We start from the raw sequence: 18,100 nt of genomic DNA, 5'->3' as shown, positions 1-18,100 counted from the left end.
CATATAATTAATTTTTAACAAAGACATGTAAAGAATTGATTGTACATATAGAGCATCTGTAAAACAGGATGCTATTGTTGATTTAATGTGAAGAAAATTGAAATTAGAAAAAAACAATGGCAAGTAATCGTTTTCTGATGTTTATTTCATATGTTATCGTTATATCACATACCAAGATTTTTACGATATTGCAAACTTAAATGACAGTCTAATATTTTATCGATAGGACTGAGCAATATATAAATAAACATTAGACCCAACCTTATTCCAAACTATGTTTTTGTCTTTTAATCTCTAATTCACTTATTAAAACAATTCCAACAGGGTGGTATATTTAATTAAAGCCTCCATCGTATACTTTAAATAAAAATGGTGATTGATTTTTGCCTTGTTGTATCAAGCAACATATATTATAAACATAAACTTATTACATCATCAAGCTCTCTATATATAATAACTAATATAGTGAAATTAGTGTATGCTTAATTAACAACATTATCATAACTTTATCAAAATTTAGTCTAAGGTAATGGCTATGAATTCTGAGAAAACTCTTGTGGCTACAATCATTATGTTTATGCTAGTTTTATCTCCGGCTGTGCCCAGCAACGCCGATCGACTGACTCGTCGAGGTAATTTACTATCGAATAACATTAATTTATCATATTATGTAATATAAGGATATATATATATATATATATATATATAACTTATTGAATTGAAAATTTTAGTGTAACATTTTCATTTTTGAATCCCTTTACTAGAATTTTTGGCTTAAGGACTAAAAATATTTTAAAACGAATTGATGGTGATTGGTGCAGAACTTGGGGTTAAAGAACCAAAATGTGAGAATTGCATCTGTTGCCAACCAAATACGCCGTCGTGTTGCGCCTGCGCTTGTTTCGTTCCGTTTAAGGCCGCCGTGGACCGGCCGTGATCGTGGAATTAAGCAAATTAATGATGAGAAGATCAGAGACATATTGTGTGATGATTTCTACATAACAAGAAAATAATTTGCTCATGTAATTAATGTTTTTGGCAATGTATTTTAGGTCAATTGAATTTTTGTTTGTGTGTGAATAACATTGGATCTATGAAAGTAAATAATATAAAAAAGGGTGTTTAGTTTACTAGGTACTAAGTTTTTTTGTTTTTTTTTTTGATATGATGTACTTTTTAAAATTATTGTTGCTTTAATTCTTTTTTCTTTCATACTCCTATTTTATTTAGAATTATTAAAATGAATGGATTTTAGTTTACCAATTTAATTTTAAATAATGACATATTTTGTAACTTATGAATTCGAATTATAATTCGTTTGAATTATATTCTTCAAAATCTTCTCCTCCGCCATTACCACGGGCCAAATGAATGAAGAATTACAAAAGGAGAAATTGTCTCCTTTTTATATTTTTAAAGTTTATGGATTAAAATTGATGAAATTTATGTAATACGCTTATATTATTAGTTTTTTTAAAAAAAAAGTCAAACTTTTGATGTGGAAATTTTTTGCGGCATAAACCAGAGTATTATTCTGAGAGTTGAAAATCTGCCCCAAAAAAATTAAACTAAAGACTTATTCTAAATTTGCAGTCGCAATTGCTGACTTTTCAATTATTTAATGTTTATTAAAGTAAGATAAGCTCATAAATCCTCCAATTGCATATAAAATTATAGCAAATCTATTTGATTAAGTTGAAGATTCCCCTAAACAAATTAACTTGTAGTCAAAGTCAACCTTGAGTTTGTTGAGTGAGAACACACATTATTTCAATTTTTCTCAAAGGTTCATTAATTTTCCATTTACTAATATTGCACTATAAAATATACTCCTAGTTTTGTTTACTCATCTAAAATTCAAATGGGAGCTATAATTCCAAGATGTTTAATAGTCATAACCCTTGTTTTTATTGGTTTAATTTTATCTCCTGGAATCCAAGAAGGTGTTGCTGCTCGTTCTAATGTGTATAGAGGTAATTCATTATACATATTATTAATTCATCAAAAATATATCGTTGTTATTCATTTATAATATCTTTTATGTAATCCAAATTTAATTATACAGAAGTACTTGTGAGGAGATCAATATGTCCTGCTTGTGTGTGTTGTCAACCTTCAACACCAGGATCTTGTTGCAGCTGTTGTGCTTCTCCTATCAATTCACAGTCCAACAACGTTTCGCCTTAATCGACATATGTAATTCGAAATTTAAAATTCGATTTTTGAGTAATTGTAATTTTTTATTTTTACTTGTCAAATTTGCAATGACATGGTCCTTTCGCATGCCTTACGAAAAGCATTTCAAAAGTCGTATTTGTCTATTTTGTGTCTTCTTGATCATAATCAATAAGCTAAATTGCTTTTATCAAATTCCATGTCATCTTGGGAAGTAACCTATCCATAAAATATATTTGTATACTATGTTATGCTGAATCAATAGAAATATGAAATGTGTTTGTATATAAACTTCTATAATTGTAGATATTGTGTCTGTCACGATCTGATTTAAAAAAATTTACTGTTCAATTATAGACTAATCTTATCACTCGAAACAGCCTGAATCATATTTTAATTGTCTAGTTAAAGCAATAAAGAAAAACTAAATATTTTAATTGTCTAGTTAAAGCAACAAAGCAAAAACTGAAGAAAAAAAAAATTAACATTAGAAATAACAAATTTAAACTTTGACCTTGTTTGTTTTGTGAATAAAAATTTAATATTGAAAGTGTATTCATAAGTCAAAACTTAATAAATTAAATTTTTTACTTATAAAACATACGCACTCAAAAATTCAAAATTATTTATTTCTCAATCTCATTAACGTAAAACAACCCCTATTATTAGGTAAATCACTAATATCTATAAGAAGTAAAGTCAAAAAGAAGTAAAGAGGTAAGAACTCCATAATTACATGATCAATGTGCAATGTGCAGTATAACAATCAACTATGCGTAATTTAATTCACTTATGATACGTGTGTAACAAAAAATTTAAAATTTATCAAACATCGAATCGAATAAAAAATAATAATTAAAACTTGATTAAACACGAGTCCTGCAAATGGGGCAATTTTTATTTATGCTGCTTACCAACCAAAGCATAATGCAATCAGCGTGAAATTTATGGGTACAAGCCGGAACAACACCGTATCTTTCCTCCTTTAAAAACTCCGATAAACAAATCGCGCAATCGTTCTCCTCATTAATGTTCGATTTTCCGCTTTCGTTTCCTTCAATGAAAATCAAAATTTCATAATTATCTTCTTCGAGTGATTCCGCCGGCTGCTGCTGGTGGTGGCTGAAATTAGGTAGGGATGCGGCGGAGGACGGCAGCGCGTGGCGGGAAGAAATTGGTAATACGGCGCCGTTGTTAGATGAAAGTCTTCTTCTTCTCCTAATCCTCGTATCGATTCTTCTTTTAGCCCAACTATCGCACAAATAGAGAATGAAAATACAGGCAAAAATCAAACACCATATGGCCTTCATTCGTAATTCTTCTTTCATTCATTAATTAATTCTGATAAACTTCGTTTAAGAGGTTTAATAACAGTGCAATCCTTATTTACAATTATTAAATTGATATAAATAAAGTTAGATTATTTAAAATTAATTTATATATATATATATATATATATATATGGTAATGTTTAGTACTAATACTATTTAATTTCTACTTTTATAGTAGGTAAAAGAGTAATACTTGTGTAGTTGCGTTAGTCACCTTCTGAAAAATAAACCAAAATACATTTATTGTACTTTCTAAATCAAGTTTAGATTATAGATGATTCTCTCAATTTACTTTTATTTAGTCCTTATACTTTAAAAATATGTTTACTAATTATTAATCTAGTTAAAATAAACCAAAATACTATATTGTACTTTCTAAATCTAAGTTTAGATTATAGCTATGATTCTCTCAATTTACTTTTACTTAGTCCTTATACTTTAAAAAATGTTTACTAATTATTAATCTAGTTTAAAGAATCAAGAGGTAATTGTTACTTAGTTTCTGATTTATTTTTATAATTAACTACAGTTATAACTTAAAACATTAGATTTATTGTTATTTTTTTAAAAAAATGTGGGTGGGAAAAGAGAAAAATGGAGGAATTTATATATCTAATTTTTCAATTCAATTTGATTATTTTTGTGTTTTGTTTAATTTTAAGTAAAATTAAAATTAAATTAAATAATATCAATTTTCAAAGTTTAAAAATCAAATTTAAGCAGACAAAATCAAACATTATTTTTCTTAAACAATTTAATTGAATTAAGTTGCGATTCAATTTAATATTTTTATCATAATCGTGAACAACCCTAAAAATAAATTATATAAAAAATTTATATGGTAAAAATCTTCTGCTGCTGTAGTGAATAATGCATTAAATTTCACGACTTTCCAAGGGATTTTAGCAGGCTAGCCTATATTTTGTCTCTCCGGAATTGTTTGTCATGTTATGCTTATTAAAAATTATTTTGCTTAATTTTTAAAAGTAAATTGGATCACACTAATTTGATATTTTATAAAAAAAATAGATATTCTAAAACTATATAAAAAGTACTATAAATTACAATTTTTTGTATATTAATATGATGAAAAAATATATCATAAAATATTAGTCAAAATTTTTATAGTCATGACAAATTATACCGGACGAAGGGAGTATGTTATAGTGGCCTATTATTTATAATAAATTACTCCTTTTGTTTCAAAGAGAATGTATAATTTAATTTAGAATGAAATTTAAGAAAATAAAGAAGACTTTTTAATTTTGTGATTTTAAATTAAAATTATATTAAATATATTAAAATACTTTTTAATTTTATAATTTTAAATATGTCATATGAAATGTTAAAATATTATAAAAAAATTTATTCATTTAAACAAAATAAACAGGAAAGAGATTCATTATTTTTTGAAACGGAGTTCGTAAAAGAAACTTGAGCATTGCACATGAACATTTTTTACAGCTAGTAGCTAGTGATACCAGTACAAGGTAAAAATAATAATTATATTAATTGATGAGTACAAATACAATGCAGAGTGTGACCACTATATGTATATTAACATTAATATCGATACATTAATAATAATGAGCCAGCCCTACGAGTCTACTTTAGGCTAGCAAAGAGAATTTATAGTTCGAACGTACATTATTTTTTTCAAAACTCCATACATATGCAGAATTTTATTTTATTTTTATCTGGAGAAAGAGTAAAATATGCCTCTAAATATATACCTTTCATTTAAAGTTTGGTTCATTAATTTTCTCGCCATCCAACTTTTGGTTCAAATATACGTTAGTGGTCATGTTGAACGTATCCAACTCATTTTTCATTTCTTTAAATGCCACATGGAATTGTCATGTCATTTTGGTCTTACCACGTAACATTTATATGAAAATGAAATGATATTCAGACTCATAAACACCTAATTCGACCCATAAATCAAGCTCCTTCTAAATAAATTATTTGACCAATTTTCAACAATTTTGTTAATTTTATTTTTTCGATAAATTCCAAAAATGAGTAATTGATTAATAAAAAAAGGAAAATATGAAAAAAATTTAAAATTAACACAAAAATTCAGAAATAATTATATTAACCTTAAATTCAATTTAAACACTTTTTTATATTTTTTTATTTTTCGATAAATTCCGAAATGAGTAATTGATTAATAAAAAGTATGGGAAAAAATTAAATTAACGCCAAAAATTAAAAAAATAAATACAGTAACCTTAAATTCAACAATTTCAACTTTTTTTTAATTTTTAATTTTTTCGACAAATCCCAAAAATGAGTTTATTAACAAAAAATATGAAAAAATATAAAAAATTGTGCAAAAAAATTCAGAAATAAAAAATAGGAAAATATGAAAAAAAAAATATATTTTTTAAAATTATTGAATTTAAGTTTACTATATTTATTTGTGAATTTTGACGTATATTTTTTTTTTCATATTTTTCCCTTTTTATTAAAAAATAACTCATTTTCGGGATTTGCCAAAAAATATAAAAAAATTTAAAAAAAATATAGACTGAAATGTTACTATATTTATTTGTGAACTTTTGGCGTTAATTTTTTTTTTCATTATATATTTTTTTTCATACTTTTCATAATTTTTATTAATCAATTACTATTTTTTAGATTTACCGAAAAATAAAAAATTTAAAAAAATGAAATGTTAGATTTAAGGTTACTATATTTATTTGTGACTTTTTGGCGTTAATTTTATATTTTTTCTATTTTTATTAATCAATTACTTATTTTCGGGATTTACCGCAATAATAAAAATTAAACAAAATTGTTAAAAATGGTCGGATAGTGAATTTAAAAGGAGCTGATTTATGGGTCGGATTAGGTGTTTATGAGTCCAAATATCTTTCCATTTTCGTATAAATGTTATGTGGTAGGTCAAAATGACATGACAATTTCATGTGGCATTTAAAGAAATGAAAAATGAATTGGATATGTCCACCATGACAACTAACGCCCATAAGGACATATTTGGACCAAAAATTGGACGACGAGGGCACGTATGGACCAAACTTTAAATGGACATCTAAAACTTTTCGAATATAATTTAGGGACATATTTGATCCTTTTCCCTTTTTATCTCTACTCAGATCAAGTGAGAAAATACGAAAATGACTTTGAATTTACCTCCAATAATTTTATTTTTTTTAGGAATATTAGATAGAGAGGTGGAACTGAATTCTGCCAAACCGACTTTAGTACAAATTGCCAAAATAGTAATTAGTACTAATAAATGTGCCACTGAGTAGCATTAGTACAATCCTTTATTACTATAATAAAAGTATTATTTTTTAATCCTTTTTAGGTTTGATTTCTAAAAAATATGACAAAAATAGTTCATGTCAATAGAGCTAATTCTCGATCTATTTAAAAAGTATTTCACATTATAAAATTAAACATGTTAATGATGTAGCTCTAGAAGTGATTTTCGTCATCTCAAAGCTATAAATGCAATACCAAAAATTAGTTAAGTTAGGAACATTGAAATTCGTTAACAGTGACTTTCTAATTCATCCGAAAATGTTAAGACATAATTAACTAACAACGTTCTTTCTTTAATTAATATTTTTAAAAGGAAAAAAATGTTTTAAATATAAAAAAATACATTTTTGGTCATAATTTTGATTATCCATGACCATCACACGTCTTGCTGGTGTTTTTTTTGTATGCATTCAAGTTTCATTGCGTTACGACTTTAAAGGGATTCAAGTACACGCGGTTTCTATGTAGTTCAATTGTTAATGCAAAGTTAATTATTTTGTACTGACCGAGTGGAGCGGTAAATATTCATTTATTCTTAATTAGAGGTTTTGAATTTGATATTTAATCGATTTTGTTAGGGAGCGTTTCAGCTAGAACTTTCTAGTAGAATTCAAATCCGGTTGGATTATAATGAAAATATCGGACACCAGATGAAAAATTGAAAAAAAATAAATATATGGTAGTAGTTACTAGTTAGTAAGTGTAGAAGAACAATCATGGCATATGGTTATGGAGATGATGAATATGAGAGTGAGTGGTTCTCCTTCACATTTAAGAGCTTTGCTGCATACTGCTATTGAAATCACTCTTTTAAAGTCGCTTGTCTACCATCCTTGGACCAAATTTCTCTCAAACCTAACTTCCTTCTCATTATTGTTTCAATTATCAACAACACAACCAACATGAACCTGTTGCATCGTTGTACCTACATGTGACGTCCTTGTCTATAAATTCGAGTAAAACTCAATTTTGAAAATTATAAATTTGAGTATAACTCAATTTTGAAAATTAGCTTACAAGGAAAGAATTGTTCGAGACCATGCAAAGAAACCAAACACCCATTCGCCACTGGGAGAATCAACACTCGTCGCACACCTGTGACATAGCATTTGAAGCATGGACATTATAAGATAGGTCCAACATCTAATAAACACAATAAAGTGAGATAGAATTGATAATTAAAAACTACTTTAAGTCTAACTTAAGCTCACAAGCTAGCTCACGAGAAAAGAATCGTCCAAATAGTCTATCCACAACCAACATGTCGTGGGAGAATCAAAGTAGAACTAGTTTTTTCCAGTAATAACAAAATACATCGAAAAAAAGAATAAAAGAAAAAATAGGCAACATATAGTACTCTCTCTATTCCCATTTATATTACTTAATTTATAGTCACACATATTGAACCGAAAATAAGTAGGTGTAAATGCGAAAGCTAGCAAAGCAAACCTCGAGAGATCACGAGTAAAAACACAACGAGAAATATATCAAAAGACACAAAGATTTAACGTGGTTCGGTCAATCGACCTACGTCCACAAAGGAGATGGACAATCCACTATAAATATGAGAGTACAAAATACAGAGAGAAACAACCTCAATTAGTTCACTCGAAATACATGAGAGGTCCACACAAGTAATAACGTATCAAACTTGTGAGCCTCAAATTCTCCCCCTAATCAAAACTCTCAAAGCCCTTTAAGACTACATTGTGAATGATGATTAAGTTAGAAAGAACATGTCTCTATTTATAGAGTCCTAAATCTTTTCCTACTTGAAAAAAAGATTTGTCAATTCAAAACCTTTTCCTAAAAGAAAAATCTATTTACGCTAAGAAATTTAGGACAAATAAAACTTAACAACACAAATATCTATCACTTATTTAAATCATAAATTTTAAAAATCTTTATCTTTTTTCTTAAATTTCGTATCAAATTCATTCTCAACTGATCCTATGTAACACAAACTGGTATCCAGATGTAAATATATGTATAATGCCTCATCATTTGTGAGGCAGGCAGTGAATTATGAAAGAGGTAATTAAAGTGTATCACATGCATGCTCCCTAGCTAGCTCGTGGCCGCAGCCCAATGCTATACCAAATGCCTCTCAACTACTTCCTTTTTTTTCATTATTAGCTTCGTGTAAGAATTGACAACATACTTACTTTCTATCTCTATAATTATTGCACCCTACCAATTTTGATCTGTTTGTGAGGTTGACAAACAATCCTTCTTATTGTCAATACTGGCAATGAAAGCTCTGTTTAATGAATAATATTTCATTTTTGTTTTCAGGGATAATGTCTAAATTTACCGTTTGTGTACAAAATATCTTAATTTTACTCCTTCTAGGAGGACATGACAAAAGTATGGCATGAATGACCATATATCGGTGTAATATCGGCTCAAACTTTATATTTATGTTAAAAGTTTCACTTAATATATCTTTATTCAATTTATTCGAATTCAAAATTCTAATTTTAGGTCATTCGCAAATTTTACCGAGTTTCAGCATGGATTGAATCGATTCCACGAGTTAAAATAGTGTAAACTTGAATTTATTAACTAGGAGACGATTTTGTTAATGATGATTGATATAAATAATCTCAATGTTTATGAAAAGGTGAAAATTAAGATATTTCGTACTGACTATATTTACATTGATTTTAGCAACTTGTGAATTAATGGCACTTAACTACCTCCAAAGCGGCATTAATGGCTATAGCTCAACCTTCATCTCCCTTCTTTGAATGCACAGCTATTCATCCTCAGTCGGTTCTGACTTACATTTGGCTCACTATAAAGTTTTGGTTGAGGAAAGTCAGTAACAAAGTACAAAGTTTTGTTTTGGAAATATGGGTATCTACAGACAGCAAAAATTGGCATTTTTCTTTGTGGCTTTATTGGGCTTTATTCACATCCGTCTGAATAATGCTCAAAGTTCCACAACACTTGTTCCGGCAATCATTACATTTGGCGATTCCGCTGTGGATGTAGGAAACAATGACTACATTCATACTCTTTTTAAGGCTAATTATCCACCTTATGGAAGGGATTTTGTCACTCGTCAACCCACCGGTAGATTCTGCAATGGAAAATTAGCTACGGATATCACTGGTAAGTTATTTGTTTTTGAAGTTTGAAATTAATGACTCGACTAATTCATAATTTAGTGTTCTCCATGGATTTGACAGAATTCAATAACTTCAGTTCAAGCTTTGTAGTCTAACAGAATCCATAAAAAAAAAATTATAATTTAAAACACATACTCTAAAAATTCTAGCTTCGTCTTTGAATTTTACGTAACTTTTACTTAGATATATACTATTAATTTAACAGTTGTGGTTTAATATTCTTTTAATGTTGTAGCTGATACACTTGGGTTCACTACTTACCCGGCTGCATATTTGAGCCCTGAAGCATCAGGAAAGAATCTCCTTATTGGTACTAATTTCGCTTCTGCTGCTGCTGGATTTGATGATAAAACCGCCATCCTCAACGTAAGTTTTACAAGCACTCTGTTTTTTTTCTCTTACGGTAATCATAGCAAGGTTTGGTGAAAAAATATGCTAAACGATGTTAGATACAGAGCAAATAATCAATTGTTTGATTTATTATTGTAGCTAAAGATCGTTTTTGATGTAGTGTTGAGTTGTGATAAAATTTAGTTAATTTGCGGAACTGTGACTAACTATTGTTGACAATTTTTTGTTGATGCAGCATGCAATTCCATTTTCAACACAGATGCAATACTACAAGGAGTATCAATCCAAGCTAGCAAAAGTTGCAGGCAGTCAAAAAGCGGCATCCATCCTAAAGGATGCACTTTACATAATAAGTGCAGGAAGCAGTGATTTCTTACAGAATTACTACATCAATCCGTATCTTAACAAACTCTACACTCCTGATCAATATGGTTCTTATCTTGTCGGCATATTCACTAGCTCCGTCAAGGTAATAATTTGTTTCATGATGCTATTTTGGTTGATCAATTCAATTCGTGTTTTCAATCAAACTTGAATTAAATTAGTTGCGAGACACTATCTCTAGTCTTTACTAAACGTTCCACCATAAATTTTGTAAAACAGGATTTGTATGGGCAAGGAGCAAGAAGAATTGGGGTAACTTCACTTCCACCATTGGGCTGTCTACCAGCTGCTAGAACATTATTCGGATTTCATGAGAATGGATGTGTGTCAAAGATCAATACAGATGCCCAACAATTCAACAAGAAAATGAATTCAGCTGCAACACAGTTACAAAAGCAACTTCCTGGACTTAAGATTGCTGTCTTTGACATCTTCCAACCCCTATATGACCTCGTCAAATCTCCATCAGACCACGGTAATTTTTTCATATAAACTCTACTGCTTATAAAAAAAAATCCTGCGTTATTGACGTACTTTTTTTTGGTGATTGATTATTAGGATTCGCGGAAGCAAACAGAGGGTGTTGTGGAACAGGAACAGTGGAGACAACATCATTATTATGCAACCCAAAATCACCAGGAACATGTAGCAATGCAACACAATATGTGTTTTGGGATAGTGTGCATCCATCTCAAGCAGCTAACCAAGTTCTAGCTGATTCACTCATTATTCAAGGCATCAACCTAATTGGATAATTAATCCAATAAAAATATGTGAATTTTATATGTAAGACCTTTTAAAGTTACTTTCCTCTTTTTACTTTTTAAAATTTATCGTTTTCTTGTTGAGATGCATGAAGATGAAAATGATGTTTGTATTAGTTATTTTTACTGTTATTAATGAGTGTTGACTTGGAAAAAAATGTACTAAGGAAAATTTAAATTGAAAAGTCTCCTCTTATTTTTCAAGCCTACAATAAACATTTATTCTCATCCTAACGTATGAAAAATGGCTCATAAATTTTCATCTGCTTTTTGATTAAAAAAATAATCTCAATCTTTATTTTTTCGCTGAAAAATATCACTCAAATTAATATCCAAATCTGATTTTTTTATTGTAATTTAAAATAGTACTTATCATGATTGGCCATATATGTTAGTACTTTACTTAAAAATTAAATCCACCACTTTTTAAACCCAATTTCGCTGACCCATTTGATTTGAGTATCAGACCCATTTCTTCAAAGGCAAACTCCGTTGTAAATACAATTTTTTTTTTGGCAAATTTATCGGTAGACAAAGTGTTTTTAGCGGTCTTTTATTAGAAAAAAAAAAATCTCAAGAAGCTAAATCTCATCTTACCAATCTTAATAAAGTATTTTGTCATCACCACAGAGTTTATAATAATATTAAAATGATGATGTTTAAATATTAACAATCTTCATACGTCAACTTCCATGCCAGGTCCAACAACTGAACTATGAAGTATAGTTTCATTAAACGTGAAAGAAAAATAACAATTCATACAAAGAAATATAAAAATAGTAAAACTCTATGATGCTTCTAGCTGTCGATAAGTCAAATGTATGTATATATTATTCATAAGAATATGAAATTTATTATATAAAATAATTGAATTCAAAATAAATGGGTGTGCGACGCAACCTGGGCAAATTTCCAGATGCACTTTCACTTTCGCTGCCTCTTAGCTCACTTTTCCTTTGTATTAGGTAGTATCTCTTTCTATTTTACTGTAGTAATTTGTTTTCTTTTAAATTATTATTTTTTAAGGGAAAAGGATATGATATAACCCTCAACTTTATCATTTAGAGCTGATATACCCCTCGTTATAAAAGTGGCTCATATATACCCTACTTGTAAATAAATGGCCTACATATACCCTTTTTCTATAACGGAAATGAAAAAAATAATCTAAATTTTTATTATTTTTTTCCAAAAAATATAATCCCATATAAGTAAATTTAATCCTTGTCAAACATATTTTTTTTTGACTTTTTTTTTGTTTTGATGACTAATTTATAATTATTATTTTGATAATCAAATTTATTTATGTTTCACTAATATTCTTATAAAACTTATTATAGATGACCAAATTTTTTCTTCGAATACGAAATTAAATTACAATACACACAAAAAAAATAGTTTAAATTTTTTTCTTTAAATTAAGGAATGAAAGAAAAAAAACAAAATAAGAATAAGAAGCTCAAATAATTATAATAAAAGAAGTCAAAAAATAATTTATGTATGAAAAAAATTAAAATATACTTTGAACTTTGATAAAAAAAATCATATATACCCCTAAATAATTTTTAAAAAAAAATTAGAAGTAACAAATATAAATTTAAAACTAATTTTTTAATTTCCGTTAAATAAAAGATATATGTGAGCCATTTTGTAACGGCAGGGATATATGTGAGCCGTTTGTATAACGGTAAGGACATATATGAGCCACATTTATAACGAGAGGTATATCAGCTCTAAATGACAAAGTTGAAGGGTATATCAGACCCTTCTCCTTTTTTTAATTTCTTGAGATAAGACTTGTAATCTAGGTCCTAAACCCAAAATATGCTCAGGGAGGGTGAGGTTTTTATTCTAAACAAGGGCAAATTTCATTTGCTAATCTCTTTATATGTTTAGGTAAATCAGAAAATATATTAAAGCCTCATCAATTCTGTGACTTTGTCCACTGGCCTCTTAGCTTCTTTGAAGCAATGATTGTGTCTTCAATTATTTTCTAACACTTCTTGTCAATTTGCTTTAAATTCTCCATGAAATACAACTTATTTTAAAACAAATGAAATATAATGTTACGCAAGTAATAACAAAATATAATACGTTTTTAGTTAAACATCAGTCTTATGTTGCAAAGCTATTGCAACCGACAAAAAGCAGTAATGGGCTACTGGCTAGCTTAACGTCCCTTCTATTTTTATTTTTTCAAAATTAAAATGACGGTACTCAAAATTTGCACGTATCATGGTGATTAGTGGCGGAGCAACACTCCTAAACCTAACATTAATGAAAATTAATAAGAAATATAATGAAGATGAAATAAATCTGAGCTCCACTTTTTTGTGCTAATCGGTATTTTTAAAGTCGCTTTTGGGAAAAGTCTCAAGTGAATCCATAAAATATAGTAGATTCACGAAATCGACTACTTAAGGTATAGACCGATCTAGAGAAAAGCAAAATATATATATATATATATATATTTATCACTTTAAGGGTGTGGGGAAGTTAGCCCCAACCCCTACCATGTCTGTAAGACTATAACACATAGATATATAAAAAGGCTGAAATGACATAAATTTTCATACTATTAAGCATAATACATTGATTCCAACTAACACAAAAAAAATTATATTTGTCGCATCTTCTCCTTGTGAATTCTATACCTAACCTAAATCATAATGACTCTCCAAACAGATCTTAACAAAAACGTATTAAAGCCTTAGTTCTAAAGTAGGTAGATAAGCAACAAATTTTCAAAGTTCTGAAGAAAATTGAGTAACGCTGATAGAATTATAAAGATGAAATAAATGAGGACCTGGGCCAGTGTAGCCTGTGCTCCCTTGCTGTTTCAGGTCCCTTGTATTGAATGCAGAATTGTTCATCCTTTAATTATTGATGTGATCAGACTTGCAACATACTGTGATCATTATATAGTTTTCAAGTGTCTAGCTAACACACACTGTACGATTCCTTTTTGGAGAATGGGCATCTACAATAATAGACCAGCATTGTTATTGTTGTTGGTGGCGTTATTGGGTTCTGCGATCCGTTTGAGTAGTGCTCAAGAATCAACAACGCTTGTTCCAGCAATTATTACGTTTGGGGATTCAGCTTCTGATGTAGGAAATAATGACTACATTATTACTCTTTTTAAGGCTAATTATCCACCTTATGGAAGGGATTTTGTAACTCATCAACCTACTGGTAGATTCTGTAATGGCAAATTAGTAACTGATATGACTGGTAAGTTAACTTGCTAATTCCTACTCTAAAGTGTTTAGTATTGACAACTTTAATGAGTTACCATCACTCGACTAACAATTTTTACTTCAGAAACTCATTCAACTTTGTTTCGTAACACAAAAGTCACACAACTATTGTTCACCTATAAGGTTAATCATTCATCCAAAATAAAATTTCTAGATTCACGTTTCTGAATTTATTTATAGGATCCTGTTAGTTTTTAGTTATTACTATCAAGCTAACGTATGTGGTTGTAGCTGATGCACTTGGCTTCACTACTTACCCGGCTGCGTATTTGAGCCCTGAAGCATCAGGAAAGAATCTCCTTATTGGTACTAATTTCGCTTCTGCCGCTGCTGGCTATGATGATAAAACAGCCATCCTCAACGTAAGTTTTACAAGCGCTCTGTTCTTACTGTTGTCATTATATAGTCGATGTCTTTACTAAAACAAGCAGATCGTGAATTGTGTGTAACGATTAATTGCTAAAGACCGTTTTTGTTGTAATGCATCTTCGGTTATCAAATTTGGGGCTGAGTGTAGTTGACAATTTTTTTTTTTGGTGATGCAGCATGCAATTCCATTGTCTAAACAAATGCAATATTATAAGGAGTACAAATCCAAGCTAGTAAAAGTTGCTGGCAGCCAAAAAGCGGAATCCATCCTAAAGGATGCACTCTACATATTAAGTGCTGGAACAGCTGATTTCTTACAGAATTACTACTTCAATCCTTATCTTAACAAAATTTCTACTCCTCGTCAGTATAGTTCTTATCTTGTTCGCATATTCACTCACTTTGTCAAGGTAATTTAGCGATGAATTAGCAGCAACAAAGTTCATAACTAATTTCAACTTTTTTTAAGTGTTGGGTCGCAAGACACAACTCACTCAACATGATACAACCGATTTAAACTATGATGAATCAGAAGTTAGTTAAATATTTATTTGATTAATTATGTAAATAAACAGGATTTGTATGGGCAAGGAGCACGAAGAATTGGGGTGACTTCATTGCCACCATTGGGGTGTCTTCCAGCTGCGAAAACAATGTTTGGATTTCATAAGAGTGGTTGTATCTCAAAGATCAATAGAGATGCCAAACAATTCAACAAAAAGATGAATTCAACTGCAGCACAATTGAGAAAGCAACTTCCTGGCCTTAAGATTGCTATCTTTGACGTCTTCCAGCCCATGTATGACCTCGTCAATTATCCATCAGACCACGGTAATTTTCCATATAAAACCTACTATTCAACCACTGCTTATACAAAATCCTGTTTGTTATTGACATAATCATTTGGTGGTTATTAGGATTCGTGGTAGCGAATCGAGGGTGCTGTGGGACAGGTAAAGTTGAAACAACATCACTATTTTGCAACCCAAAGTTAGCAGGGACTTGCAGCAATGCAACAGAGTATGTGTTTTGGGATGGAATTCATCTATCTGAAGCTGCAAACAAAGTTCTAGCCGATACGCTTATTATGCAAGGGATCTACCTACTTGGATAGCTAATACAACAAAATATGTGAATTTTAACAACCGAGTTGATTGGTTATTTAAACTTTTGCTTAGTTGAAAAAGTTCGATTTATCACCTTTCAATTCTCATTTATTTGTTTAGATGTTGAAGATGAAAATGATGTATCGTGTAGCTGTCAGTTACTTGTTTCTATTTTTAATGAATGTACCATGTTGTGTGTTTGTGATGTATTTTCAATTGTTCTTTGTATTAAATGCAAAATGACATGCCCTTTCGTTTGGTTTTACTTATTCTTTATATTAAAAATTTATTTTCTTAGTTCACTTTTACTTGTTATATTTAAATTTGACATATTTATTAACAAATATCAATGATTGATAGGATAGTTTTACCATACTATGGCTTGCCCTTAATTTCATTATACGTTTAATTTGAACCCTATAATTATACCGTGACACTAATTTGCCCTACATTTAAATGGAGCGTCGTCAACGTGGAAGCTCGAAAAAAGAAGAAACATTTAAAATTTCTGATTCTAATTAAAAGAATAGCGAATTTTTTATGGGAAAAGGGTCTGATATACCCCTCAACTTTGTCATTTGGAGCTGATATACCCTTCGTTATAAAAGTGGCTCATATATGCTCTTACCATTATACAAACGGCTCACATATACCCATGCCGTTATAAAATGGCTCACATATACTCTTCATTTAACGGAAGTTAAAAAATTAGTTTAAAATTTATATTTATTACTTCTATTTTTGTAAAAAAAATTATTTAGTGGTATATATGATTCTTCTATCAAAGTTCAAGGTATATTTTAATTTTTTTCATACATAAATTATTTTTTGACTTCTTTTATTATAATTATTTGAATTTTTTTATTCTTATTTGGGAAAAGGGTCTGATATACCCCTCAGCTTTATCATTTGGAGCTGATATACCCCTCTTTATAAAAGTGGTTCATATATGCCCTTACCGTTATACAAACGGCTCACATATACCCCTGTCGTTACAAAATGGCTCACATATACCCTTCATTTAACGGATTTTAAAAAATTAGTTTTAAATTTATATTTATTACTTCTAATTTTTTTAAAAAATTTATTTAGGGGTATATATGATTCTTCCAAGGTATATTTTAATTTTTTTCATACATAAATTATTTTTTGACTTCTTTTATTATAATTATTTGAATTTCTTATTCTTATTTTATTTTTCTTTCATTCCTTATTTAAAGAATAAAAAATTAAACTATTTTTTTGTGTGTATTGTAATTTAATTTCGTAATCGAAGAAAAAATATGATCATCTACAATAAGTTTTACAAGAATATTAGTGAAACATAAATAAATTTGATTATCAAATAATAATTATAAATTAGTCATTGAAACAAAAAAAGTCAAAAAAATAAGTTTGACGAGGATTAAATTTACTCATATGGGATTATATTTTTTAGAAAAAAATAATAAAAATTTAGATTAAAATTATTATTTTTTTCATTTCCGTTAGAGGAAAAGGGTATATGTGAGTCATTTGTTTACAAATAGGGGTATATATGAGCCACTTTAATAACAAGGGGTATATCAGCTCTAAATGACAAAATTGAGGGGTATATCAGACCCTTTTCCCTTCTTATTTTGTTTTTTTTTCTTTCATTCCTTAGTTTAAAGAATAAAAAAATAAAATTTTTTTTTGTGTGTATTGTAATTTAATATCGTATTCGAAGAAAAAATTTGGTCATCTACAATAAGTTTTACAAGAATATTAGTGAAACATAAATGAATTTGATTATCAAAATAATAATTATAAATTAGTCATTGAAACAAAAAAAAGTCAAAAAAATATATTTGACGAGAATTAAATTTACTCATACGGAATTATATTTTTTAGAAAAAAATAATAAAAATTTAGATTAAGATTATTATTCTTTTCATTTCCGTTAGAGGAAAAAGG

General features: G+C 28.9%; 2 protein-coding genes and 1 long non-coding RNA gene across 3 annotated transcripts; all 3 read left to right on the top strand.

Moving 5' to 3' along the window:
- Positions 1-462: 462 nt before the first annotated feature.
- LOC138347325 (uncharacterized) lies at positions 463-1,137 on the top strand. The gene is made up of 2 exons (XR_011220186.1): positions 463-632; positions 822-1,137. It is a non-coding gene; the product is annotated as an uncharacterized lncRNA (long non-coding RNA).
- Positions 1,138-9,059: 7,922 nt separating this feature from the next.
- LOC101251962 (GDSL esterase/lipase APG) lies at positions 9,060-11,615 on the top strand. Its single transcript, XM_004235584.5, has 5 exons — positions 9,060-9,914; positions 10,167-10,297; positions 10,518-10,751; positions 10,886-11,141; positions 11,225-11,615. Exons 1-5 carry the CDS (start codon positions 9,653-9,655, stop codon positions 11,419-11,421), a joined length of 1,080 nt encoding a protein of 359 aa, XP_004235632.1. The 5' UTR covers positions 9,060-9,652; the 3' UTR covers positions 11,422-11,615.
- A 2,374-nt stretch (positions 11,616-13,989) lies between these two features.
- On the top strand, positions 13,990-16,430 carry LOC101252264 (GDSL esterase/lipase APG). Its single transcript, XM_004235585.5, has 5 exons — positions 13,990-14,664; positions 14,922-15,052; positions 15,236-15,469; positions 15,635-15,890; positions 15,977-16,430. The coding sequence occupies exons 1-5, from the start codon at positions 14,229-14,231 to the stop codon at positions 16,171-16,173; spliced, it is 1,254 nt and encodes a 417-aa protein (XP_004235633.1). The 5' UTR covers positions 13,990-14,228; the 3' UTR covers positions 16,174-16,430.
- The last annotated feature ends 1,670 nt before the right edge of the window (positions 16,431-18,100 follow it).

The sequence above is a fragment of the Solanum lycopersicum genome, chromosome 3 (assembly GCF_036512215.1).
Source record: "Solanum lycopersicum chromosome 3, SLM_r2.1".
NCBI classification, from domain to species: Eukaryota; Viridiplantae; Streptophyta; class Magnoliopsida; order Solanales; family Solanaceae; genus Solanum; species Solanum lycopersicum.
The sequence above is the reverse complement of the archived record's forward strand: the minus strand, read 5'-3'. Positions and strand labels throughout refer to the sequence as shown.